At 41.3% G+C, this 27,946-nt stretch overlaps 1 protein-coding gene across 3 annotated transcripts in view; it reads right to left on the minus strand.

Annotated features, from left to right (window-relative positions):
* Window positions 1-27,946, minus strand: part of LOC120931421 (dual oxidase 1-like) — a 180,812-nt gene that overhangs the window by 93,104 nt on the left and 59,762 nt on the right. For all 3 annotated transcript variants that reach the window (XM_040342840.1, XM_040342839.1, XM_040342841.1), the window contains 6 exons: window positions 26,167-26,333; window positions 23,722-23,782; window positions 22,128-22,221; window positions 19,423-19,513; window positions 7,541-7,643; window positions 4,628-4,800 (listed from right to left, as the gene is read on the minus strand). In XM_040342840.1, coding sequence (XP_040198774.1) covers window positions 4,628-4,800; window positions 7,541-7,643; window positions 19,423-19,513; window positions 22,128-22,221; window positions 23,722-23,782; window positions 26,167-26,333 — 689 coding nt within the window. The remainder of the gene's footprint in view (window positions 1-4,627; window positions 4,801-7,540; window positions 7,644-19,422; window positions 19,514-22,127; window positions 22,222-23,721; window positions 23,783-26,166; window positions 26,334-27,946) is intronic.

Here is a 27,946-nt window from a genome sequence, read left to right on the forward strand (position 1 = left end):
AGAGAACATGTTCTCTATTTCCTCGTTGTTCTATGGGAGCTCTCGTCCCGCCGAGCTCCTCGGCGGCTTCAGTGCTGAACTGGCCGAGGAACTCGATGTGTTTGGCACGTCGAGTTCCTCGGCCGTGTGTACGAGGCCTCAGAAGAGAATTTTTATAGTAGTAGTGTAATTAAAAGTTTGGTGAAAGTTATTCACTGAGCTGATAATTGCTGCATCATCCAAGTGTGAAAGTCATTGAGAAAACAGATTTTATCAGACATGTAACATATTTTAGGAGGAGATTCATGCCTTGTCTGGCAGGACTTGAGGCATGAAAAGAGTCTGTGTGATCCAAAACCTGTGGCTGTGAGATAAAGACAGAGATTTCCGCTCCTGGCAGGTCTTGTAGGGTGCAAATCTTCTTCTCATGAACTGAGGGTGCAATTAAGAACAACCTCTTTTTTAGCAAATTAACCACTTAAGCCCCGGACCATTTTGCAGCTAAAGGACCAGGCCCCTTTTTGCAATTCGGCACTGCGTCACTTTAACTGACAATTGCGCGGTCGTGCGATGTGGCTCCCAATCAAAATTTACGTCCTTTTTTCCCCAAAAATAGAGCTTTCGTTTGGTGGTATTTGATCACCTCTGCAGTTTTTATTTTTGCACTATAAACAAAAATAGAGCGACAATTTAAAAAAAAAAAAACAATATTTTTTACTTTTTGCTATAATAAATATCCCCAAAATAAATATATATTTTTTTCCTCAGTTTAGGCCAAAACGATTTTTTCTACATATTTTTGGTAAACAAATCGCAATAAGCACTTATTGATTGGTTTGTGCAAAAGTTATAGCATCTACAAAATAGGGGATAGTTTTATGGCATTTTTATTAATATTTATTTTTTACTACTAATGGCGACGATCAGCGATTTTTATTGTGACTGCGACATTATGGCGGACACATCGGACACTTTTGACACATTTTTGGGACCATTGTAATTTTTACAGCGACCAGTGCTATAAAAATGCACTGATTACTGTGAAAATGACACTGGCAGTGAAGGGGTTTATCTCTAGGGGGCGCTGTAGGGATTAAGTGTGCCCTAGTGTGTGATTCTTACTGTAGGGGGGCGTGGCTGGGTGTGTAATGTCACTGATCGTCGTTCCCTATGACAGGGAACAGACGATCACTGACAAGCCACTAGGAAGAATGGGGACAGGTTTGTTTACACTAACCTCTCCCTGTTCTTCAGCTCTGTGATCCTGTCGCAGGACACCGGTGGCGATCGGGTCCATGGGTCCTGCAGGCCCGGTCATGGAGCTTCGGACCTGGTCACGAGCCCGCCGGCGGAGGCGCGCTCGCGACCAACGGCTGAGTTCTTTAAGGGCATGTACCTGTATGCCCTTCTGCCCAGCCATGCCATTCTGTCGACATATATCGTCGTGCGGCGATCCTTAAGTGGTTAACCACATAATTAATCTGGTTAAAAAAAGACACAAGTTCATCCAGTTCAACCCACAGAAAAAAAACACACACACAAATCAAAAACCTCCATGTACACAATGCCATACTCAAGTTGATTCAGATGAAAGCAACAAAAAAAAAAAACAACAATAAAGCATGTTCCAATTTACTCCAGTGGGGGAACAAAAATCCTTTCTCATCCACCAAAAGGCAATCAGATATATTGATAGAGGACTTTAAGAACAAGCTTTCCTAACAAAGGTGTCGACACACCTAAGTCCTATGATCCCAATTTTGGGGACATCAAGTTTTGACCTGGGTCTTATAGACCAGGGTTTTAAAGAATTAAAGGTTTACTAAAGGATTTTTTTTTAGCTAAATAGCTTCCTTTACTTTACTGCAGTACTGGTTTCATGTCCTCATTGTTCGTTTTTGCTTTGAAGTTGCTGTAATTCTGCTGTGATCTCCACACTTCCTGCTTGTCTGGCTCCTTATGAAAATACTCATGGGAGCTTCTCACTGTGGTCTAAGCTGTGTGTCTAAAACTGCTCAGAACCAATCAGATTCATTTTAAAAACAAAACACTGCCCTGGATTTGTTTGTTTTTGTTCTGGGTCTCTTTACTTCACATAAACATGAAACCAGTTTAAAACCGAAAGTGAAACTAGAGGCACATTATATGATAGAATTTAATCTATTTTTAATCATTTTTAAAAGGAATCAGTTAACTTTTATGTCTCTATACCCTGTAAACAGTAATTTCATCAAAAAAAAATGTTTTCCTTTAGTGACCCTTTAAGGCGGCGAGGAATTAGTAGGATTATAAATGTTTCTAGAGATAACCATGTAATGACTAAGGGGGAGACTGAAAGAGTGTTCGCCGAAGACCTTGACCCCTTTAGCCTATTACAGCTCAATGCTTTCCTACGGTCAATTACGCAACATATGCCAGAAATACGTACACCATTTGGGTTTGAACAGATATGTTTAAAGGGGGAGCCATTTAGACATTCACTCTCAGCTATGTATGCCCTGCTGATAGATTCAGAAGCCCCCCAAGAATTGGCTTTTTTACAAGCTTGGGAGAGGGATCTGGGAGTCACCTTTTCGGAGATACAGAAAAAGAAAATATTGTTATTTACACATAAAGCGTCAATGGCAACTAGGTATCAAGAAGGAGGGTATAAATTCTGACCAGGTGGTATAGAACTCCGTCAGTATTGAACCAGATAATTCCACAAGTATCCAATCGATGCTGGCACTGTCAAAATGCAGAGGGCACTATGCTACACATATTCTGGGATTGTCCCAGACTGAAAGAATTTTGGAAAATGGTTTCTGAAACAGTTAAAGAAATTACAGATGTGTCTCTTGGAGAAAACCCGTCAGCCTTTTTGCTGCATGATATTCTGTTATCTAACGAAAAATATAAAAATTCTCTTGTAAGGCATTTACTCACAGCAGCGAAAGCTTTTATTCCGATTCTCTGGAAAAGTACGGTAGCCCCAACTAAAATACAATGGATGGGGAGAATAACGGAGATCCAGCAAATGGAAAACCTGACCATGATGTTGAGAGAGCAAGAAGAAAAGTATCGGGAGGTCTGGACACCCTATATTAAATATAGGGAACAAAATCTTTAGGTAGATATGTGGAGGGGTGGGGGGAGTACAATATTAATGTTTTTTTCTCTCTCTCTCTCTCTCTCTCTCTTTCTTTTGTCTTTCTTTCTTCTCTATCTTTTTCTGTCTCTTTAATAAGTCTATCTGTATTTGTTTGGGAGGATAACTAGGGCTTGCCCTGGTTAAGGAAAACGTATTGCATTAATATCTATATATATAAAACTCAACGTGCGTGTGTGTGTATGTATGTATGTATGTATGTATGTTCCAGCATCACGTCCAAACGGCTAAAGATATTAACATGAAACTTGGCACACATGTTACTTATATGTCAGCAACAAACATAGGATAGGTGGTTTAACCCTTACCCACCCCCATTTGCCATGGTCGGGGTTTTCCTTTAAAGTCCCATTCAACTCTATGAGAAATACATGTTACTTCATAACTTCCAAACGGCTGTAGATATTTCGATAACACTTGGTCACATGTTACTTATATGTCCACTTAAACTATAGGATAGTTAATTTATCCCTTAACTACCCCCATTTGTGAGGGTCGGGGTTTTTGTTTAAAGTCCCATGCAAATCAATGGGAAATGCATGTTCCCACATAACTTCTGTACGCCTGGAGATATTTCAATAATACCTGGTACACATATTACTTATATGCCAAATAAAAATATATGACACTTAAATTAACCCTTACCTACACCCTTATATAAAAGATGGGTATATTTATATTACTATGATTTTCCTCCCCAAAAGGTTAAGATAGGAAGACCGGGCAACGCCGGGTATTCAGCTAGTTAGGAAATAATACCAGTTGTATTAGAATTGTGAGGAAATATTAGTAAATGAGGAATATAGGTATGTCAACATAATACAACTGTGTGAATATGTGGTAGTAATTGGTATGTTGAAGAAAATATTAGCCGCACTTGTCAAAAGGAAGTGCTAATGTATGTATATATATTATTGTATAATATTATTGCTGTAGAAAAAATAAAGAATTTATATAAAAAAAAAAAAACAAGCTTTCCTGCACATATGCACAACAATCATGTGAAACTCTTCTGTGTGTATGCATACCTCCCAACTTTTTGAGATGGGAATAAGGGACGCGTCTCAGCAAAAGTATGCAGGCATAGGACACACCCACTGCCACGCCCCTTAAAGACGAATTGTACAAAAAGAACAAGATTGATTAAACTCACAAGTGCTTTTTTTACCACTACTATTCCTTTAAATTGGCTTATGGAATTTACAAATGCAGCAATTTAGAAATGGGATGAAAGGATTAGCACTGGGAAACACTTTTTGATAGATAAAAGGTGCATTTTATATACAGTACATCTATATAGATCAGACCAAAATGAGGGACAAATGAGGAAGAACGAGGGACAGAGGGACATTGCTCCAAATCAGGGACAGTCCCTCTGAATCAGGGACAGTTGGGAGCTATGGTGTATGTACAAAAGCTGTATTTTCTACACAAACAGTTCAAAGTCTTAAGCATAATCTGCAGACATGAATTTATATTCAAAATCTAGCATATACCAACCTGCTTATTTATCTGATACAGTCTTGGATTGATGTCCTTCCAACTTGTAACAGGTGTCAGTCCAAAGTATTCTCTTCCATTATTATAACAGCAAAGTCCAAAGTCCCGGCCTCTCTGAATGCTGTAGGATATGTAATCAGTCCGGGAATATTTGAAAGATCCATACCAGTAGTCTGTTATGCAAAATAATTATTAACCTTTTTTAATAACATTCAACTACAATATGACTTGAGTCACAATTGCATATGCTATAATATTTGTTTGTATTTGCAATTTTTTTCCCACGAAAGTGGAGTTACCCTTTAAGCTATACAACTGAAAACCAAGGACAGGCTATATTTACAAGATCTGTAAGTAATGATACACTAATAGCAATCAGGGTAAGATATGGCAGCCTCATAGGCACAGAATGTGAAACATGTGGGATCAAGGGTTGTGCAATTTGTACAATACTGGTATAATGCAATTATCTTTAGTAAGCTATGCTATTTCAGCTTCTAAACAAATGTAGCCATAATGTGGTATGTTGCAGTACTGGTTTGGAGCTAAGGACAGGATTAGAGAGTTACTAAAAGGGTTTTTGGGGAGAAGAGTAAGTTACAGTAAATATTTTCTATAATTATATGCAAGAAACTCACTCACTCACGCTTTCTAACCTTCTGCCAGTACAAGATCACTACAGTACTTATACACTTAAAGGCAAACAAATCTACTTTGTTGGACCCTCTTTTTGTATTGTTTTCCTGCTCCTACATGGGAAAGATCCCAACACTCACTTGATAATACATTGCATTAGACCTACAAATACCCAACTACAGATCAAACACAGAAAGTTTCCCCAAAATATGGCTGCTGTACACAATGGGGCAGATCCACAAAGGTATTACGCCGGCGTATCTATTGATACGCCGGCGTAATTTTAAATTTCCAGCGTCGTATCTTTGTTTTGAATCCTCAAAACAAGATACGACGGCATCTCGGCTAGATCTGACAGGCGTACGTCTTAGTACGCCATCGGATCTAAGCTGCAAATTGTCGGAGGCCGCTAGGTGGCGTGTCCATCGAATTCCGCGTCAAGTATGCAAATTAGCTAGTTACGGCGATCCACGAACGTATGTCCGGTCGGTGCATTGTTTTTACGTCATTTGCGTTCGGCTTTTTCTGGCGTATAGTTAAAGCTGCTATTCTGAGGTGTACTCAATGTTAAGTATGGCCGTCGTTCCCGCGTCCAATTTTGAAATGTTTACGTCGTTTGCGTAAGTCATTCGCGAATAGGAATTTGCGTAGAATGACGTCACTGTTGTAAGCATTGGCTGGTTCCGGTTTAATTTCGAGCATGCGCACTGGGATACCCCCACGGACAGCACATGCGCAGTTAAAAAAAAACTTTGTTTACGTCGGGTCACGGCATATTTACATAAAACACGCCCCCATTACATCCATTTGAATTCCGCGCCCTTACTCCGCCAGAGATACACTACGCCGCCATAAATTACGGCGCAAATTCTTTGAGGATTCAAAATAAAATAAATAAGTTACGGCGGCGTAGTGTATCTTAGATACGCTGCGCCCGGCGCAAAGGTATGTGGATCTGGCCCAATGAGTTTTGCAGTCATAGTCATCATGGCTTAACCATGATCATACCCCTATAATAGCATTGTTATGTGAAAGACAGTGCCGGCCCAAGACATTGTGCTGCCTGGGACCAAGAATGAATTCTGCCCCCCCCCCCCCCCCCCCCAGAAAAAAAATCACGCCAACCAAAAGGCCCCCACATTCATTATTTTATATCATGATAACTAAAGGGGACCCGTCATGGCTCTATACATGTATAAAGGAGTATAAAGAGGACCCGTCATTGCTCTATACATGTATACGAGTATAAAGAGGACCTGTCATGGCTCTATACATGTATATAGAGGACCTGTCATTACTCTTTACATGTAAAGGAATATCAAGAGGACCTGTCATGGCTCTATAAATGTATATAGGACTATAAAGAGTACTTGACATGGCTCTATACATATATAAAGGAGTATAACGAGGGCCTGTCATGGCTCTATAGATGTATAAAGAGAACCTGTCATGGCTCTATACATGTATAAAGAAGTATAAAGAGGACCTGTCATGGCTCTATACATGTATATAGGAGTATAAAGAGGACCTGTCATGGCTCTATACATGTATAAAGGAGTATAACGAGGGCCTGTCATGGCTCTATAGATGTATAAAGAGGGCCTGTCATGGCTCTATACATGCATATAGGCGTATAAAAGGACCTGCCATGGCTCTATACATGTATCCAGGAGTATAAAGGGACCTGTGAATTGCCGGTGGCCACAATATCTTTTGCGCAAACTAATCAATGTACGCTAATTGTGTTTTTTTTTTTTTGTAATATGTAGAAGAATACATATTGGCCTAAACTGAAGAAAATAGTTTATTTTTCTAAATTTTGGGGATATTTATTATAGCAAAAAGTTAAAAAATATATATATTTATAGCACAAAAAATAAAAACCGCAGAGGTGATCAAATATCACCAAAAGATAGCTCTATTTGTGGGGAAAAAAGGACATCAATTTTATTTGGGTAGCGGAGCTGGCAGGACGGGCTGGCAGGCATCAGTATGCTGCCCCCCTAAAAGTGCTGCCTGGTACCCATGATACCACCCGGTCCCATCATAGGGCCGGCCCTGGTGAAAGATTATGAAAAACGAATGTCCCAGTATGGCTGGAACAGTAATTAGCTTTATTGAGCAATGATTGTGGAAAAATATATTGAACAAACTGACCTGACCTGACCTGAAATTAGCAGTTAGATAATGAGCGGAATGTCCTCTCAAAATTACTTATCGCTGGTTGTGCTTATATCCAGCACTATAAACACCTCAATACAAAATATTGTCTCACACCTCTTAAATCTTCAACAACAATGCTATCTTCATTTTCAGCAATCTGTGAAGCCATTCCAAACAGCAATGCTTCAACATCTTGGGGTGTCGGCATGTGTTGACTCTGTAATAATATTGATAAACACGTATGAAATAATATAATATAAAAGAACACAAAAACTGAACAATTTTCCTAAACTCTAAAGCCCCATACACACTATCAGTTTTCCTGCAGGTTTTTCTCTTCAGGTTTACCAAAACCATGTAGTGCAAGGGCCTGCCTGATTGCATACAAATGGAAACTCTTGAGGTTTGACCTCATATTAGATGGTTTTGGTAAACCTGAAGAGAAAAACCTGCAGGAAAACTGATAGGCCCGGATTCACATACAGCGGCGCATATTTATGCCGCGGTAGCGTATTTCCTTTATGCTACACCGACGCAGCGCAGAGAGGCAAGCATTGAATTCACAAAGCCAATGCTCCCAAATCTGCGCTGGGTTTCCAAGGCGTAAGTCGGTGTAAGTGGAAGTGGGCGTGAGCCATGCAAATGAGGCGTGACCCCATGCAAATAATGGGCCGAGCGCCAGACAGATACGAATAACGAACGGCGCATGCGCCGTCCCGTGGATGCATCCCAGTGCGCATGCTCACAATCACGTCGGAACAACTGCCTAAGATACGCCGGATCACTGCCTACGGCGTGAACGTAACCTACGCCTAGTCATATTCACGTCCAACGTGAACTACGTCAAATACGCAGGCTTGTGTTTCCTGTTGCAGACCTTTGCATGTCTGCTGCTGAGTTACACTTCCTTTATGGGGCATAACTTTACGCCGGACGCAAGACTTTACGCGCACTGCGTCGGGTGCACGTACGTTCGTGAATCGGTGTATCTCCCTCATTTGCATATTAGAATAGGAAATCAATGGGAGCGCCAAATGCGTCCAGCGTAAATATGCGCCCACTTTCGCCGGCGTAGGCAAGTTACGTTGGTGGGATGAAGCCTATTTTTAGGCGTATCTTAGTTTGTGTGTACGCCGCATAGATACTACGGCGCATATTTTTACTTACGCGGCGTATCTGAAGATATGTTGGCGTAAGTGTTTTGTGAATCCGGGCCATAGTGTGTATGGGGCTTAATGCCGCATACACACGATCATTTTTCGGGTTGTAAAAAATTACGTTTTTATTTAATGTCATTAAAAACGATCGTGTGTGGGCTTCAGAGCATTTTTCGGGTTCTGAAAAATGGGCAAAAAAAAAATTCGAACAAGATAAAATTTTTTACGACGTTTTTAATGTTGTCGTTTTTTGGGTTGTAAAAAATGGTCGTGTGTGGGCTTTAACGACGTAAAAAAAATCCACGCATGCTCAGAAGCAAGTTATGAGATGGGAGTGCTCGTTCTGGTAAAACTACCGTTCGTAATGGAGTAAGCACGTTCATCACGCTGTAACAGACAGAAAAGCGCAAATCGTCTTTTACTAACACTAAATCAGCTAAAGCAGCCCAAAGGGTGGCGTCGTCTGAATGGAACTTCCTCTTTATAGTGCCGTCGTACGTGTTGTACGTCACCGCGCTTTGCTAGAGCATATTTTTTTTACGATCGTGTGTAGACAAGGCCGTTTTAATGATCGGGTTGAAAAAAACTTTGTTTTTTCTAGAGCCCGAAAAAAAAATGTCTTCAGTTACTCCTGAAATTCGTTTTTATTTATTTTGTTTCGTAAAAAAATGCATTCGTCCAAAAATCTGAATTAATTAAGGTCAAATCTGTTATTGAAAGTTAATGGTGTCTGTCAAATGTTCTAAGAAGATGCGACGGAGCAGCTAAACTGTACGACGCCGGAATCATACATTTCCGTTCGAATGTTCCACCTACAAGCTATAGAAGAATTCTAATGTTGTATGACACTAGTAATAATTAGATTTATTATATTATTACTAGTCAACCAATATTCAAATTCTTCTATACCCTATGCACGGAGCATTTGACCGGAAATGTACGATTGCGGCGTCATACAGTTTAGCTGCTCCGTCGAATCTTCTTAGAACTTTCGACAGACACCATAAGCCTTCAATGACAGATTTGACGTTTGTATGTTTTTCACTGCTTTGTCGAATCTTGGTCTTCCCCAACACTGTCTCTATAATGTCAAATCTTTTCTCTCTATGTCAAATATTTCCTCTCTATGTAGAATAATCTTGGACTAATAGAGTTAAGGTTAGGCACATTCAAACACAGGTTTGATAGACACAGATTGCTATTGTCAGCGTCATGTCAAATCTTCTATCTATATCGAACTGTTGTAGCAATGAAAAAGAAAATAAAGCATTTATTTTATGTCGGATCTTTTGGGTTTCGGATTATGCGCATTTGTTTTCGTTTGTTAAAACGATAATGAAAATACCTGAAATTCGGCCGAAAATGCATTCAGACAAAAACGAATGCACATGTCTAATATTATCTAAGCATAAAAAACAACCCATAAACCACTATAATAGTAATTGATAATTTTCATTAAATTTCTAATTTTTAATTTTGAGTAGCCTCTCAACTACGGTTAACAGATGAGTCCACGGGCACTGTATAGGTTTGCAATCAATACTTTTGTATAACAGTATTTAGTTAGTTGCTCTAACTACATAGACTAGTTGGGTTCACACAATTCGCACAATACTGTCTGTGTCATAGAAATACTATCTGGGGTTGCTGGAGGCCACAACTGGAATGAAACATTGTTTGCATTGCTGTAAATCATGTATTATAAACTAATACACTATATTATTAACAAGTATTTAAAATCATTTACATATAGTGCAGCCGTAAAAGAGTTTAGATTTCTGTGTCCATACTACAGTGATACAAGCACATACAGTATACACAGCGTGGTACATATTGATATATAGCCCACCAGTGTATTGGAAACGTAAGCACATGGGGAAAATCCCTGCAAACACAAGGAGAATGTGCGTATTCCATGCAGACAGTATCGCTGGCAGAGATCAAAGTGTACCTGTGTACAGACTAGGGACATTAAAGTATTTCTTTCCATAGTATTTTATTAAGTATAACAGTAGATATATGGGCCTAATCGCCTAAGAATATACAAAAATTCAGTAGTAGGCACCAATATGAAACATATGTACCAGTTTTAAGAGACAAATAGTACATAACAGTGAAATGGTTTCATAATTTAACATGATCATCTAGTGATGATCATGTTAAATTATGAAACCATTTGTAATTTAGCCGTGAATTGTGTTTCTTTAAAATCGAGAGGTGCCGGATGTCTGAGGGGACAAAATTCACATTAGATTTTATTGTGCTGTGGTTTGAGTTGGTTTCTTGAAATGGATTGACTATTAGGGTTTCTGTAGGGTTATATGGTGGATATGTTTTTGGTGTGGTATGTGTCAAATAGTGTAGGTTACTTGTGCTTAGGGATGAGCGCAAGGCTGGCAGTCCTGTTGGCAGCTTTGCTTACGTTTGTTGGTTGTATGTAAGCGAGTGTGGGGGTTTGGGGGGGAGATGGTTATAATTAAAAGAGTTGTAGGGGGATATGAAGGGATGTGTTTTGGGGGAAGTGGATATAAAGATGGTATTCGGAAGTGGTCTTGAAGTGGGACCAGCAGGGACCAGCAGGCCCAGAGGATGTTGTGTTTGGATATGTTGTCATGGGAGATGGCTATGAGCTCCTCAATTTCAGCAATTTTATTGAGCCTCAGGAGCCATTCTTTAGTTGGGTGGGCATTGGATTTACCCCATAGGACCGGGATACATAGCTAAGCTGTGTTTAGCATATGCATTGCTAAGGATTTTAAACAATGGGCCAGATCCACAGCCAGCGCCGCAAATTAAGTTACTCAAAACGTATGTCATTTAAGTTACGGCGCCCTAAGTTGGTGTCGTAATTGCCGTATCCACAGCGCATTTGTGCACAAAATTGCGCTTGCGTAACTTAAATTCCGTGGCGTAAGGCGGGGTTATTGCAAGTGGGAAGGAAGTGGGCGTGCTTCATTGTAATGAGCCGTGACCCCATGCGAATGAAGGGCCGGCCGTACTGCGCATGCACGCACGAATCTGCTTCTCACTGGGCATGTGCAGAACTTTGCTCGGCGCAATCAGTGAGATAGGTAAAAGGCCAAGCATACTTAGTTTGAGGATCGCCCTGTGTATAAATAGCCCCAGTCAAACACACTTCCCTTGCAAAAGTATTTCCCTGTGTTACCCTTCCTAGAACAAGTTGCTTCTGCTCTGAATGTTTGTCGGTGTTTGTTGGTGAGTTGTGTGTGATAGAGAAGTTTTGGAGGAGTATTAGATAGTAGTTGGTGTTTGTTTCTGCTAAGTGTATTTTCTGTTTGTTTTTTTCTGAGTGTATTTTTTTTTTTTTTATTGTATATTGTGTTTGTTTTTTTCTGATTGTATTTTGTGTTTGTTTTTTGCGTGTTTGTTTTTGAATTTGTAGTAGCTGTCTGTTTGTGTGTTTTGCTTTTTGTGTGTTTCTTCTGTGAGTGTTTTTGTTTGTTTGTTGTGTGTGTATTTTTGTTTGTTTGTCCTGTGAGTTTCTTGTTGCTGAGTGGTGTCTGTGATGGCACCCAAGCGCAGGAAGCTCAATTTTAATCAGGTTGAGAAGCAAATCCTTGCTAGGTCCATCGTCCTATATGGGCGCTATTTACATGGGCCTGATAGCCGGAACACCTCCCCGGCCCAGAGGAAGGGGATATTAAAAAAGGTTACGGATCAGATCAATGCGGCGGGGGGGGAGACGAGGACCCCCGCTGGCATACAAAAAAAGATAAACGATCTAAAGAGCGTGGTCCGGAACAAGGTGGCTAAGATCAATGCCCATGCCAGGGGCACTGGAAGAGGGGGACCCTGCCCCATCCGTCTGAGTGAGGAGGAATGGGCAGTGGCCTGGTGTTTCCAGCCAGAGCAGGTGGTGGGCCTGCGTGGATATCAGACAGGTGTTCCAGTGGGGCCAGGTACGTTTTTGGTTTTTCTATCTGGTGATTAGCATGTGTGGGTGTGGGAAGGGAAGATGTGCCAAGTGTGTGGATCCTCAAACCTGTGATTGTTTTGTGTCCTCCACAGATGACCAAGAGATTGCAGGCCCATCAGGCCAGGAGGTTGCTGGCCCATCAGGCCAGGCTGCTGCACCACCCCAAGGACAATAGGCTGCTGAGGATTCCCCAGGAGGAGGTTGAGGGGGAGGAGGTTGAGGGGGAGGAGGTTGAGGGGGAGGAGGATGAGGGGGTGGAGGAAGAAGATCTTCAAATTGTCCGGGAAGTCCTTTTGGCCTCTGATATGATGACCTTTGAGGATACCCTTGAGGCTACACTTGAGGCTACCCCTGAGGCTACCCCAGAGCCTACCCCAGAGGCTGGCAGCAGTCAGGCCACCATCAGGGGTAGCCCCTCCCACTCCTCCCCCAACAGGCCACAACCCACAAGGGTCACTCTCTCCCCTCCTCCCAGGCCACAAGCCTCAGGGGCAGGCAGAATGTCGACCCAGGAGACCAGGGGGGTGGCCGAGCGTCTGCCGGCCAGTCTTCAGAAGGACAATGCCCGGCAGACTCGCACTCTGGGTCAGATAAAAGTCACTCTGACCCAGATGGAGCACAGCCTGGGTGTAATGAAGGAGTCACTCGGTGATGTGGCCACCAACTCATTGGCGGTCATCACATGTTTGTGGGACCTGAAGACCACCACAACAGGCGTGGCCCAGGAGGTGACTGCCCTGACCCAGACTGTGCAGGACAATACCTGGGCTGTCCAGGACAATACCCGGGCTGGCCAGGCCAATACGGCTGCCGTCACTGTCTGTCTGACAAGGACAGCAGGAGGACAGACACCAGGGGAGGCTCCTCCTTCCCCTGCTCAGCCACCCCCCCATGAAGATACTCCCTCCCCTGCTAACACCCCCCCCCATGAAGATTCTCCAGTTGGCCGTGGCCATGGCCGTGCCCGTGTCCGTGGGCAGCCCAGATGGAGAAAACGCAGCCAAAATTAATTTGCAGGGGTACTTTTTTTTTTTTTTTTTTTTTTTTTATGATTTTGTTTTGTATACTGTACTTATGATTTGGTTTATGTGTGTGAATGATGTGTGAATGTGGGGGGTGGCATTCCTGATTAAATAAGGGTGTCACCCTCAGTTTTGGTGGAGAAGGGATCCCCAGGACCAGGGAGAAGTGATCCCAGGTTCCTGAATGGTGTATGAATGCACAGTAACAGATTTGGAGCCGTGGCGTGGCGTTACTGCTCCCAAGTACCAATGGGGGGGTACTTGGATCTAATCCAATTAGATGTGCATGTGATATGTCTGTGCTAGGGACCACAGTGGTGTGCATTTATGCATTCTCATTGTGACATAATTAATGTGTGTGTTTACTGTGCAAAGATGCATTCTGCGGGGCGTCTCCTGACTGCTGTTCCCTCAGAAGAGGGGGTACCCTCGGTCACTGAAGTCACTAATCTAGCTATGCGCATGGATGCCCCTGGCATGTTGGCATACAGATTGTAGTCCAGCAAGTGTGTGTGCTCAGCTCTTCCTTAATGGTGTTGCTTTAGCTGACCTTTACACGGCATGTGTAAAATTAGGGCTGCTTTTAAAAAGTGTAACTTTACACATTGAAACTAACAGAAGCGCACAGGGTGTAATCTACGGCGCACACACTTAATTTTGTGGATCGCCCTATCTCCCTCATTTGCATCTTTGCCTATCAAAACAGCGGCGTTTTGCATCTCCAGCATAGGTTTGATGTTGATGGTGCCAATTTATAAATGAGGGATTGGACTCTGTACTATCGATTGAGGACCCTGTAGTCGTTCTCTTGGACTGACACGTTTATCAAACCCCTGAGTATTTTCGAATATTTTCCCCCATTGGTCGTCCCTGAGATCCAAGGAGAGTTCTTTCTTCCAAAAGTGGCATGTTTTGTGAGTGTGGATTGCAAAAAGTAAGGAGTAAATGGTGGAGACTAGGTGCCTTTGTGGAGTAGTTTCAGAGCATAATGATTCTATCGGAGTGAGTTGTCGGGTCCAGTGTGGCCTGCTTTTCGGGTCTAGGAGAACCCGAAATGTTTCCGGTCTTTCTTTCTTTGTGAGGCTAGATTTCCATGTGTTAGTAAAGTACCTCCTTGGAAGAAATGTTTAGTCAGGATAGGTTTGTTTGGCCAGGAGAAGGGTAGAAATTGCATGGACATCCCGGGAGAGAAATCAGGATTCAAGCAGAGTGGGGTCAGAGGACCTGGTATACCTGAAACAAGTTGTTTGTTGTTTACTTCATGGAAGCAGCGTAAAGTGGGACCTATGAGTATGTGGTCAGTGGTGTTACTTGGGATTTTTTTGGAGGGTAACCAGGGTGCCGTGGCCAGAGGGATACCTGAGAGATATTCTTCCAGGATGACCAATTGTTTTGTGGATGTGTGGATATTCCAGTCCACTAGTGAGACAACATGCTCTGTAGTATTTATGTAAGGCAGGGAGTCCTATGCCCCCTTTAGATTAAGAGATGTTTGTTGCACCATAAACATTTTGTGCTTGGGGTTTTGAGTGTGGAGAAAAAGGCGGGTGGTAATGCAATGATAGGTATGGGCTGCATGGCGTATAGGAGTCTTGGGAGGACATTCATTTTTAATATTGTGACTCTCCTGAGCCAGGAAAAGGGGGGGATGTTCCATCTTTGTAGATCTTGTTTGATGGAGGTCAGGATTGGGGAAGAATTCAGTGTGAATAGATCAGAGAGACAAGTTGGGAGTCAAATTCTTAAATAGGTAATTGCTTTTGAAGTTGGAAATGTTCTTGAAGAGTGTAAAGATTTTTAGTAAATTTGGGAGGGTGATATGGGGCTCTGAGAGAGAAAGTATGATGTCGTCCACAAGATTCCTTTGATGTTTGGGTTATTTCGGAGACTGTTGAGGAATGGTTCCAGGGTGAGTACATAAAGAAGTGGCAAGTTCCGTTTCTGACGGGGAAGGCTTTCGACAGGTGGCCATTGACTTTCACTTGTGCGGTAGGGCTCGTGCAGAGTGTCAGAATCACATTGACTATATTGCCTCAGAGACCAATATACTGAAAAGTCTCAGTCATGTAGTCCCAGGCCACCCTGTCGAATGCCTTCTTCGCATCTAGTGAAAGAAAGACAAAGACATACTTGGGGGGCACACCCAAAAAATGCTATACATCTAAGATGGTGCTGCTATAAGACCAAAGACAGTACAAAACAGATTATAGCGCACACATGCAAAAATGACATTTATCCTGCAAGGCTACTTCAAAACACCTGAACATATTCAAAAATAAGGGGGTTTGGTCACACTATATGGTCATATAATGCTAAGACCACTTACTTAATTTGGGGTACTTTGTCTACTTTGCAGTAAGTGGGCTTAGCACTATATGACCATATAGTGTGACCAAACCCCCGTATTTTTAAATATGTTCAGGTGTTTTTAACTAGCCTTGCTGGACAAATGTCATTTTTGCATGTGTGCGCTATAATCTGTTTTGTAGTGAAAGAAAGAAACCCTTTTGCTTGGTTGAGTTTAGATAGGAATGTATTTTGATGGCTTTGATAGTATTGTCTCTGGGTTCTTGGCCAGGCATGATGCCAACTTGGTCTGTAGATATTAGCGGTGGAATGAGTGTGAGAAGACGATTGGACAACATTTTTGCAAGGAGTGTCCATATTAATGAGAGAAATAGGACAATAGTTGGAGACTAAAGTGTGATATTTCCCTTCTTTTGGTAACACAGTTGTGTGGGCTTCTAGAAGACGGTGTGGAGGGATTGCTGTTGATGTAAGAGAATTGAAAGTGGATAAAAAGGGGTAGTAAGGATGTTCTTAAATGTTTTGTAGTACACAGTGGAGAGGCCGTCCGGGCCTGTGCTCTTTCCTGCTTTCATTTGTTTGATCGCTTGTGAAAGTTCCTCTCCAGAGATAGGGCTTTCGAGGGATTGGGCTATATTTTTAGGTATTGGTTCTGGGCATACTGTTTCAGGAAGTCTCTGATGAGTGTGGTTCTACAGTAGTTATTGAGGTATTTTGGGGTGAGTTCGGATGTTGGAGATTTGTTTAGACTGTGGTAGTACTGTTCAAAGCTCGATGCTACATCTGTGTTACTTGTGGCGTGTGTGCCATCAGTGTTTTTGATTTGTCGTATCACATGGCCTGCTTTTTTAGCCTGCAAAGCTCTGGCTAATAGTGCTTCACTTTTGTTAGCATGTTCGTTAATTCATTTACCCATCAGGGCAAATTTGTGTCTTGTTCTTTCAGTAGGAGAGATCTCACTCGTGTGAGTTCCTGTAGGGCTTGCATCTTTTTATGTTTGGCTTCTAAATTTTTACTTTGGGTTATTGTGAATGTGTGACTTCCGAGTCAGGCCTCCTGAAGAGGTCTCCTGTGTTCCGGTGAGGCTAAGGGGCTTCCATCTGATAGATGGCGGCGTGCTTGAGGAGGAGGACTTTTTGGAGGGGATCTTTGTCGACGTGGTCTTTGTGCATTCCATTCCATGGGATCTTCTTGGCAATCTGCATTCCAAGGAGGTGAGATGCAGTGATCTATATACCAGTCAGGCAAAGGAGGAATTGGTATGTCTAAGGTGTTGCAGAATCGTTGCACATCTTCTGGGACCCGGAGCAGAGCAGTGCAACCCATTGCCGAGGCTGAGAGGCAGAAGGAAAATTTTCATCTGTATGAGATGTTTCTTGATCAAAGCAGATCCAGGAGAGGACGGAGATCCTTCCAGTGTTGAAGTGTGATAGCTGACAGATCCTGGAAGAGTTTCATTTCAATACCCTCATCTGGTGTCTTTCCCTGGCCATTTAAGGATTTATACTTTCAGAGGAAAACTCACCAGGCAACATATGGCATCACCTGGAGGATCAGAGTCCCTGCCCCTGTGACACAAGGCCCTGTGCATACTTTCTATTTCAATTGGTAAAATCATGGGGTCTGTCTAGTAGGCTGTTGAAGATGGATTGGACACATTGGTGGAGATTGCCAGGTTCGACAGCTTCAGTTAGACACCTCACTCTTATATTGTGCATACGTCCCCTGTTGTCAAGATCTTCTAAGTGTCTATTCCTCTCTCTGAGTTGAAAAAAGTGATGGTCAGTTACATGCTGAACTTGTGCTATGGCGGTCTCCTGCCCGGCTGTAGTAGCTTCCACCCTTTCTAATCGCATTGCTACTGTTTGTATGTCAAGCTGCAGGTCTCCTATGGTGGCTGACAGGGTGTTTTTGATGTCTGATGCAATGTTTTGAAAATCATTCAGACATAGAGGCTGTGCTATGTAGGCTGTGGGTGAGGCTGTATGTGCAGGGAGGTTGTATCTATCGCAGTCTGGGCTGCAGCTAGCAGACCGCGTGAAGGAAGTCTGTGTGGAGTTTGTTTTATTTGTTTACTATTTATAGTTTCAATTACATGTTTGTAACTTGATTTAATTATGTTTAATTATATGTTTAAATATATATGTTTTATGTAGTATAGGTTATCACATGTATATTTGCGTATAGCATTTTTTTTAGAATATGAGGTAATGAAACATTTTTCTTGTTTGACTTTGGTTATCTCAATAACTGACTGTAGAGATTCATTAAGAGAGCTATCAAAAGTCTGGAAATACTTTCTATGGGTAGATTATCCTTTCCACTCTCTAGTTTATTTTTTATCTCACAGGCCACCTGCAGCAACACCACCTTACCAGAGATCTAGTTCTGCCCATAATAGAGATTGTAGCATTAAGTGCTTCCTTCACAAGATGAACAGAATCAAAAACTCTAAAACAGAGATATCATTGCAGGGGTTCCTATAAGAAGTTAAAAACTTTTGCATCTTCCCAGAACTGAAATGCTATCATCTGAGGAGAAAAGTGTGGTTTATATAGTTTGCCTCTTTAACCACTACACGACGGCCGTACGACTTTATATGGCCACAGGGTGGTTCTAATTCTCTAACTGGCCCTGTTTTTACGGCCTGCAGGCGCGTGCGCATCCGGCGGTGGCGCGCGCGTGCTCGCCGCATCGCTGAGATGCCGATGCGAGTGCCTGGTGGCCGTGATGTCTGCCAGGCACTCGGGATCGGCGGCTACAGGGACAAGACGTGGAGCTCTGTGTGTAAACACAGAGATCTATGTCCTGTCAGGGGAGAGAGGAGACCGATCTGTGTCCCTTGTACATAGGGACATAGATCGGTCACCTCCCCCAGTCACCCCCCTCCACACACAGTTAGAACACAATTCAGGGTACACATTTAACCCCTTCCTCACCCCCTAGTGTTAACCCCTTCAATGCCAGTCACATTTATACAGTAGTTAGTGCATATTTATAGCACTGATCGCTGTATAAATGTGAATGTCGCCAAAAATGGGGCAAAAGTGTCCGATGTGTCCGCCATAATGTCGCAGTCACGAAAAAAATGCTGATCAACGCCATTAGTAGTAAAAAAAAAAATAATAAAAAATAATAATAATTCTGTCCCCTATTTTGTAAGCGCAATAACTTTTGCGCAAACCAGACGCTTCTTGCGATTTTTTTTTTTTTTTTTTTTTTACCAAAAATATGTAGAAGAATACGTATCACCTAGACTGAGAAAAAAAATGTTTTTTTTTTTTTAAATTGGGCTATTTATTACAGCAACAAGTAAAAAATATTGTTTTTTTTTTTTAAATTGTCGCTCTATTTTTGTTTATAGCGCAAAAAATAAAATCCGCAGAGGCGATCAAATACCACCAAAAGAAAGCTCTATTTGTGGGGAAAAAAGGACGTCAATTTTGTTTGGGAGCCACGTCGCACGACCGCGCAATTGTCAGTTAAAGTGACGCAGTGCCACAAGCTGAAATTTCACCTGGTCAGGAAGGGGTATATGTGCCCAGTAAGGAAGTGGTTAAATAAACTTCTTACCTGTTTTCCTGTGTAGCTCTCACACAAACGGTAAACAGGCCATATCCCACCATTGGAGTCAGTGACATTTAAAAAATTACATGTTTTATTTCTGCAGAGCAAAAATGATAGAGAATGCTTAATGTGAGCAAAAAATAAATAATGTGTGCATTACAGGAGATTTTATTTAACATGTTATGTAAGGATACAATTATTCCCACTACTGCTTGAGACAGCTAAAATAGGAACAAATTAAAGTGATACTAAACATTCATACTAAAGTCCACAGTTTCTAGTTTATCCCTGGTGTGAGCAAGAGAGGGTGGCTAACTTCCTGCATGGAGTGGGCACATGGAGAACAAACATAGGCACTCTCTGAGTTGAGAATACATACTTGAATAGGTTTGTATTTTACACCAGAGCTTTGTGTCCCTTTACTCCTGATGTAAAACAGTATGCATGTTTGCACTACGATTCAGGCGATTCAGTTCGCACGTGTTGCGCTTTATATACGTTTTTCACTCACTCACTCACTCAGAATGCAGTGAAATACATCTGTACTGGCAGACAGGAACAGAAAGTCTCTGTATTGTTACCGTAATACAGAGCTGTATACAGGGCTGATCCTAGGCAGGTGCGTGGGGTGCAGTGCACCCAGGCGCCACAGAGGTGGGGGCACTGTAGTGCCAGAGTGCTCCCCTCCCTTCTCCTCCTCTCCTTGTCCAGAGGTGGCTCTCTCCGCCGGTCATCGCCGTCGCCACTGTGTTTCCTGCCCAAGCCAGTCCCCCCTCCCTCCTCCTGTCAGAGGAGGAGAGTGAAGCAGCGGCTGTCTCTGTGTGGAGAGAGACCAGCCATGCAGTGACATCGCTAGAGGGCGGTCTGTGCCTAACGTGTTCTCCTTGTCCGTGTTAGGGGATCATCTCTGTGTTTCAGTCATTGCCATAGAAACATTTTAAAAGTGGAGGAGTTGGTAAGATGTGGGGGTGCCAGAAATATTTCTGCACCCAGGCGTCTGTGACCCTAGGATCGGCCCTGGCTGTATACTATATGTAGCTGATGCCGTTTATACAGTGCTGACAGCAGACACATCTATAAGTAAAGTAAATAGTTTGTAGGGCCAGCTTGCCCCAAACAAACTACAGTATTTAAAGTAAACATGGAGTTTGGCTTAAGCATACCCTTTCCATAGCCACCTTCACCTCTTATTTATCAAAGCAAACTGACCAGCTGAAGTGAGTAAGTTAAAATGGTTCTTTCTCAAAGTCACTATCTGCACATCCCAAGGGATTCCTTACGTAACCTTTTATGTCTCTTGCATTGTAGGGTAAGGCAGGGATCTGAAAGGTGGTGGCACTAAATGAGGATATCACTGTCAAAAATCATGAGTTGCCAGCTTATGCTTTCTATTAACAACTTTAGCTCTTAGTTTATGTCCTGTAAAAATGTTTAGTTTTTTTTTTACATTCCCCCTGCTATTTGGCTGCAGAAGAAGGGAGTAGGGAATCTCTGTCTTAAAAGGGAGCTCAATGGAGTGCCTAAAAAATTGTATTAAAAAAATATATAATAATAATAATAATATTAAATAATAATAATAATAATAATAATAATAATAATAATAATAATAATCATATATAAATAAAATTGAAAAAAATTGAAAAAAAAGTTATGATAAAATAAATCAAATAAAAATAAACTACTGACATCAATCTCTTTCCTACTTACACCGTCCACTGCTCTACTGATATATATATATATATATATATATATATATATATATATATATATATATATATATATATATATATATATATATATATATATACTGTATATATACACATACACACATACCTGTGTGTTTGAGCTTTGGGTGCACACCCTGATGCCATGGTCTGCTCATACCTATGCTATAGGGAAATCGTATTTCAGCTTCCTTGATAAATGAATCATGCTATGAGAGAGCAATTTGCATTCTTTCTCTATTATCTAACACCACCATTTTGCATTTAGCTTTGCAAGATCTCTACAAACTTGGCATTGAAATGACCAGATGTAGGAAACTGCAGATTGGCCCCACAGTTTTCAAGGTTTCAAGTAGGAAAACAGAAGCAGCATTGTCCATTGTCCAACCACATCAATTAAGCCAGCCATCCTATATCTGAACTGGGCATTTATTAACTGTGGGAGTTGTCTGGTCTACCGCATATTTAGTCTATTTATTGACAGATTAAGCTCAACATTTCAGCCCAAATGTTATATTACCATACATTATAAACCAGATTGGGCTTTAGAAAGCTTATTGTACTGTCCATGAAATAGGCCACTGGATAGAGTGGCAAACAAAATATTTATATTGACTTTCTCATATTCTATAAACGGTATATATATATATATATATATATATATATATATATATATATATATATATATATATATATATATATATACGTACATATCAAAATATATAATATGGTTTGTAGTTTTTGTTTAACTTTGAAAAAATAGGCAAACATATAAAACAAGAGAAAAATCACCAGTATTAACCAGGAATCTGACCTGAATCTGATCTAAACAGCTTATATCTTAAATATCTACTTGTCATCTCATCTAAACATATGATTAAGGACATGTAAAAATGATTGTATGCCATAAGCCACGGTATCAGGGTTTATTAAACCTGGAATGTTCTCTTGTTTTTTTAGTAATGATCTTAGATAATTATTATTTACCTGGCATAAACGCCTGATGGAACCAAGGATGATATGAACTGAGCAACAATTTGAAATTCATTGCTTACGCTGGAGTCCACATGTTGATGATATCCTTTAAAGAACAGAACAGTAATTAACAAAGTACCACATTAAAGCGGGGTTCCGGGCATAAATGTATTTATTTATTTTTTTGCAATCTCAATTACATTATTTTGAATATTTATTAAAACATATTAATAAAGCACGATCGGTACATAAACAATTGCAACAACTTACCTGATATCATCTCAGGGATCTTGTGGCCGTTTCCATCATAGCTGTGGGCATTATGAAGCCCACCCAGTTCATGTTTCTTCCTGGATTTTCCGAGAGAGGTGCATGCTGGGATTTTTAGGCACAGTAATGCCCAGAGACTCCTGGAAAATGAGTGTCATCATTTCCCAGAAGGCAATGGGGTCTTAGAACAGGAAGTTCTACCACCGTGGACTAGGAACTAGGCAGATTATGAAATCTGCCTATTAACAGCCATATAGAAGTGAGTAAAAAAAAATTAAAGGCAAGCTGTTCATAAAAAGTTTGTTTTTAGGGTGGAACTCCGCTTTAAGTTTGTATAGATGCCATACATTCATCTAATGCACACTGAATGTCATGCACACACAAGCCAATACACTTTCTCCTTTCTACTAAATGTTTGCAAAGCCAACCAACTATTGCCACATGTCATTTTTATTGTGGCCTATATTGTTTTCTTAAAATAAAGTTTATTTTGGCTATTTTGATAGTGATTTTACCTGCTTTTTTTTTGTACTTTATATTTAATATTCTGTCTTACAATTATTATTTACTAATGTGCTAAATTGCATCATTATATCTCATGGGTCATTTTCTATGAGCTCACATGCCTACATTTACAGAAATTTATTTTTTATTACTGTTTGCTAAACAGAAGATCTAAAATTGTAGAATTTAGTATATGTGTTCATGGTGCCTTGATGCAGAAACTCACACTTTTCACTTTCTTTTATCAAGAGTACCTGTATAATTCAGTATTTTTTTTAGCATTCATCAATGTTCTGTCTTCTACAAAATGTGGTGTCCCCGCACTCTGTTAATGTGCACCACAATTACAAATGGATCAAACAGGTGAAACACGTTCAAGGGGGATCTCCCATGGGTGGAGACCAGGCTAAAGCCATTTAATCTATTTGTGATTGTGATGCAAATCCACAGACTGCGAAGACATGACATTTTGTTTTATACTTATTATTGGACTTGACAAACCCTACTAGCTGAAACAGCACCTGGCAGCAGCGATTGCATAGGTCTAAGGAGCATAATGGGGCATGCGAGTGGTGCTTCTTTTAATTTGTAATCATGACTGTTCTGTTTTAATCAAACTGTTGAGAGTCTGCGTCAACAGGCTTTGGGCTTGTGTCATCAGTTTGACATCAGTCTGAGACATTTCTGAGATTCATTGACTGGTACATTTGACCTGCTTCATGAGGTTTTTGCATATTCATAGATTTGTATATACAGTAAATGCAAAACCCATTTGAAGCAAACAATAGCCAATCGACACGTGCCCTTACTATGATATTCCTGAGATTCTTACCTTGGTAAGGCAATACTTGTTTTTGAAGAAAGATTGGCAGCCATTCATACATTATGATATTCTGTGAAAAAAAACAAGTATATGTTAGATCTAAATAAGAAAATCTAGAAGTAACACAGTTATGGCTAATATAAGAGATTTGGTTACATAATCGCTGTACTGTTTGTTAACTACTTGGAGCTCATATTTAGGGTTTTTTTCACTTCACGTGCATTGAGCTATATTGGTTAAAAAGCAAAAAGCTTTTCTTTAGTTTGTGACAAAACACAATTCTTATTTTAAAGCCCATCTCCCAGCATGTCTGACTATTTATGAAAAGGTTCTCCCACCCCTATTCACCCCATCTCTATTTTATTTTAATTGAACCATTTTCCATTATACAACTTGACATTCATTTCCCAATTCCCCCACCCCACCCTCCTGTTAATTCTAAAAGAAAAAAGAGCATAGTCACAATGTATCATTAACCACTTGCTTACCGGGAACTTAAACCCGTTGTATTAAACAAAATACAACGCTGTACCCAAATGACATTTTTATCATTTTTTTCCCCACAAATAGAGCTTTCTTTTGGTAGAATTTGATCACCTCTGGGGTTTTTATTTTTTGCTAAACAAACAAAAAAAGATGGAACATTTTGAAAAGAAAATCATGGGGCAAATCCACAAAAACGTAGCCTAACTTAACTTTTACCATTTAAGTTACACTGGCGGAAAATTTCTACCTAAGTGCCCGATCCACAAAGCACTTACCTAGAAATTTTCGGCCGTGTAACTTAAATGTCTCCGGCGCAAGGCGGTCCTCTTCTGCAGGGGGCGATGACAATTTAAATGAGGCGCGCTCCCGCGCCGGCCGTACTGCGCATGCTCGTGACGTCATTTTCCCGACGGGCAGCATGCAAAATTACGTTACGCCGGGCTTTGTGGATTGCGACGGGACAATAAAGTTGCGTTGGGTAAAAAAAAAGTTACGCGCCGAAAAATAAGATTCTAAATTTAAAAAAAATAGCGGCGATCGAAAAAAAGGTCTGTTTTTACAAGGTGTAACTAGTTTACATTTGTAAAAGCATCCCTAATTTTACGTATGCAAACGTAAACTTACGCAGAAAAAACAAAGCTGAAAAGCTTTGTGGATCTCCGTAAGTCCTCATTTGCATACGCAAAGCGGCATTTCAACGCGAAATGCCCCCAGCGGCGGATGCGGTACTGCATCCTAAGATCTGACAGTGTAAGTGTCTTACAGATGTCAGATCTTCTGCCTATCTTTGGAAAACTGCTTCTGAGGATCAGTTCCAAAGATAGGCACAGGGATACGCAGGCTGAACAGCAGTTCCGCCTGCGTATCCCTTTTGAGGATTTGGCCCCATGTTTTTTATATTTTGTACATTTTTTTTGCAAACAGGTAATTTTTCTCCTTCATTGATGTGCACTGATGAGGCGGCACTGATGGGCACTGATAGGCTACACTGTTGGGCACTGATAGGCTGCACTGGTGGGCACTGATAGGCACAGATAAGGCAGTACTGATAGGCACAGATAAGGCGGCACTGATGGGGATAGATAAGGCAGCACTGATGGGTGGCACCGATGGGGGGCACTGATGGGCACAGATAGATGACACTGATGGGCACTGATAGGTGGCACTGCTAGGTGACAATGATGGGCACTGGTGGGTGACAATGACGGGCACTGGTAGGTGACAATGATGGGCAGCACTGTCTGAGGCACTGATTAGATGTTGCACTGTGGGCACTGATAGGCACTGATAGGTGGCACTGTGGGCACTGATAGATGGCCCTGTGGGCATTGATAGGCAGCGATGGTGGGCACTGGTAGGTGGCACACATTTACACAGATGAGCTGTCTGCCGCTCTCCCTGATCGAGACCGATGTCCCGCTGTCTTCTGACGGTGATCGGCTTTTCTTTTTCTCCTCGCGCTATCAGCGTGAGGAGAAAAAAATTACGATTACCGGCTCTGTTTACATCACATGATCAGCTGTCATTGGCTGACAGCTGATCATGTGGTAAGGGGTCGGGACCAACCCCTTACTCCTATCTGTGATCCAGCGAGTCTCATAGACTCGCTGATCACAGAGCAAGCCGCGCTCCCCCTGCAGGGGGTGCGCAGGCCGCTTGAGCACGGGAGGATGTCTATTGACGGCCTCACAGCAATTCAGGTCCGCGCTGTAGCCGTCATTCGGCTATAGCGCGGGTGGAAAGTGGTTAATACTACAAAAAGGTCCTTGTTTCTAATAACTTAGTCTATTTCTTTCCAGAAACCCCACCTTTCTCTCCACTTCACTCTCACAACTTTCCTTTACTATGAAACCCATCCGCCCCGGCCTTTCATCCATCTCCTTTCATTCACCTTTTGTCCTTCCTTTGTTTCAATTGTTTTTTCTTTTCTTTTTTTCTAGCCAGACAACATCTTTCAACTATCATTACCTGGTAAGTGGCGATTACCCATTTCCTGGCATGATGAAATAAGTCTTCGTCTGACCACTGAGGATGGATTTTAGCAAATTCGTCAGCTAAGTAGTTATGATATCGAAACCAGACTATGCTTTCTGCTTGAAGGAAGGGATTTTCATTTGCTCTGGCATTACCAAAACCTAAAATAATTTCAATATTATAAGTAAGTTCACGTCACAAGGTGAATGTACATTCATACACATTTAATTATGTGAATAAGGTAAAGGGAATACAAAAATTGTTCAGCGACTCTAAGACCTCATACATATGGGTGTACTTAAGCATACACCTGTGTAAAGGGCTGTGTTTGCCTACATAGGATGCACAGATATTCCATGCATCTGAATGCAAGCAGTCATTATAGTCAGTTGGGACAAATTTTATATCCATGTGGGTGAAGGTGCATAAGGGTGCATGTTCCCAAACTCACACTCTCTGCATACAGGGAAAATAAATTCATACCCACATGGATGTCATATTGGGAGCAGTGGGACTGCCTGCATGTGGATGCATGGAACACCTGTGCATCTCATATGGGAAAATATGGCCCTTCACATGGATGTATACTTAAGTACTCCAGTGGGAACAAGGCCTAAATATGAAAGTCAGTGACTGACAGGCAACTAGCATTTTCAGAAGGTCTGTCAGAAGAACATAGTTATTGTTTTCAAGTCTATACAAAACGAAAGAAACAAAGTTTAAGCTAAGGCTTAGGTTGGGTTTTAACATTTTTTAACAAAAAAATATGTTTTCGATGTATTAATATAATGGAAGACATAATAAAAGAAAAGGCTCTAGCAGCATTGAAGAAAAAAGGCCCAATCAGAAGCAATGGAATGAGAACTCACCTGATACCCATAAAACAATATATATAAGGAGACAATGTAAGGTAAAATAGAGAGAAATAAACTTTAATTAGAATTTTTATTGCTGTACATAATTACCAGTAACTGCTGGCACTGGTTTAACCATGTTCTAATTATAATATACACTCACTCGGTCACTTTATTAGGTACACCTGTTCAATTGCTTGGTAACAAATTGCTAATCAGCCAATCACATGGGATATTCGCATCGTGGATGTGCAGTTGACAAATCTGCAGCAACTGTGTAATGCTATCATGTCAATATGGACCAAAATCTCTGAAGAATGTTTCCCAACACCTTGTTGAATCTATGCCACAAGGAATTAAGGCAGCTCTGAAGGCAAAACGGGTTCCAACCCGATACTAGCAAGGTGTACCAAGTGGCTAGCGAGTGTATACATTTTGGACCAGGAAGTATTATCTGAAAACTTGCTTATTATATAGTAAATATGTAAAAATGGAGGGCCAGATTCACATACATTTGCGGCCGTGTAACGTAACCCGTTTACGTTACACCGCCGCAAGTTTCCAGTTTTAGTGCCCGATCCACAAAGCACTTACCTAGAAACTTGCGGCGGTGTATCGTAAATACGTCCGGAGCAAGGCGTTCCAATTCGAATGGGCGGGTACAATTTAAATTAGGCGCGCTCCCGTGCCGGACCTACTGTGCATGCTCCGTTTCGTAACTCCCGCCGTGATTTGCGCGAAGTGACATAATTTTTTCGAACAACCGTATTCCCGGATGTATTACGCAAACGACGTTAATTTTTAAATTTCGACGCGGGAACGACGGCCATACTTTATACAGCAATACGATTTCTGTGTAAAGTTAGGGCAGGTCAAACGACGACTAAAATTGCGACAGGAAACTAGAGTAGCGGCGACGT

This window comes from Rana temporaria, chromosome 3, assembly GCF_905171775.1.
Source record: "Rana temporaria chromosome 3, aRanTem1.1, whole genome shotgun sequence".
Lineage (NCBI taxonomy): Eukaryota > Metazoa > Chordata > Amphibia > Anura > Ranidae > Rana > Rana temporaria.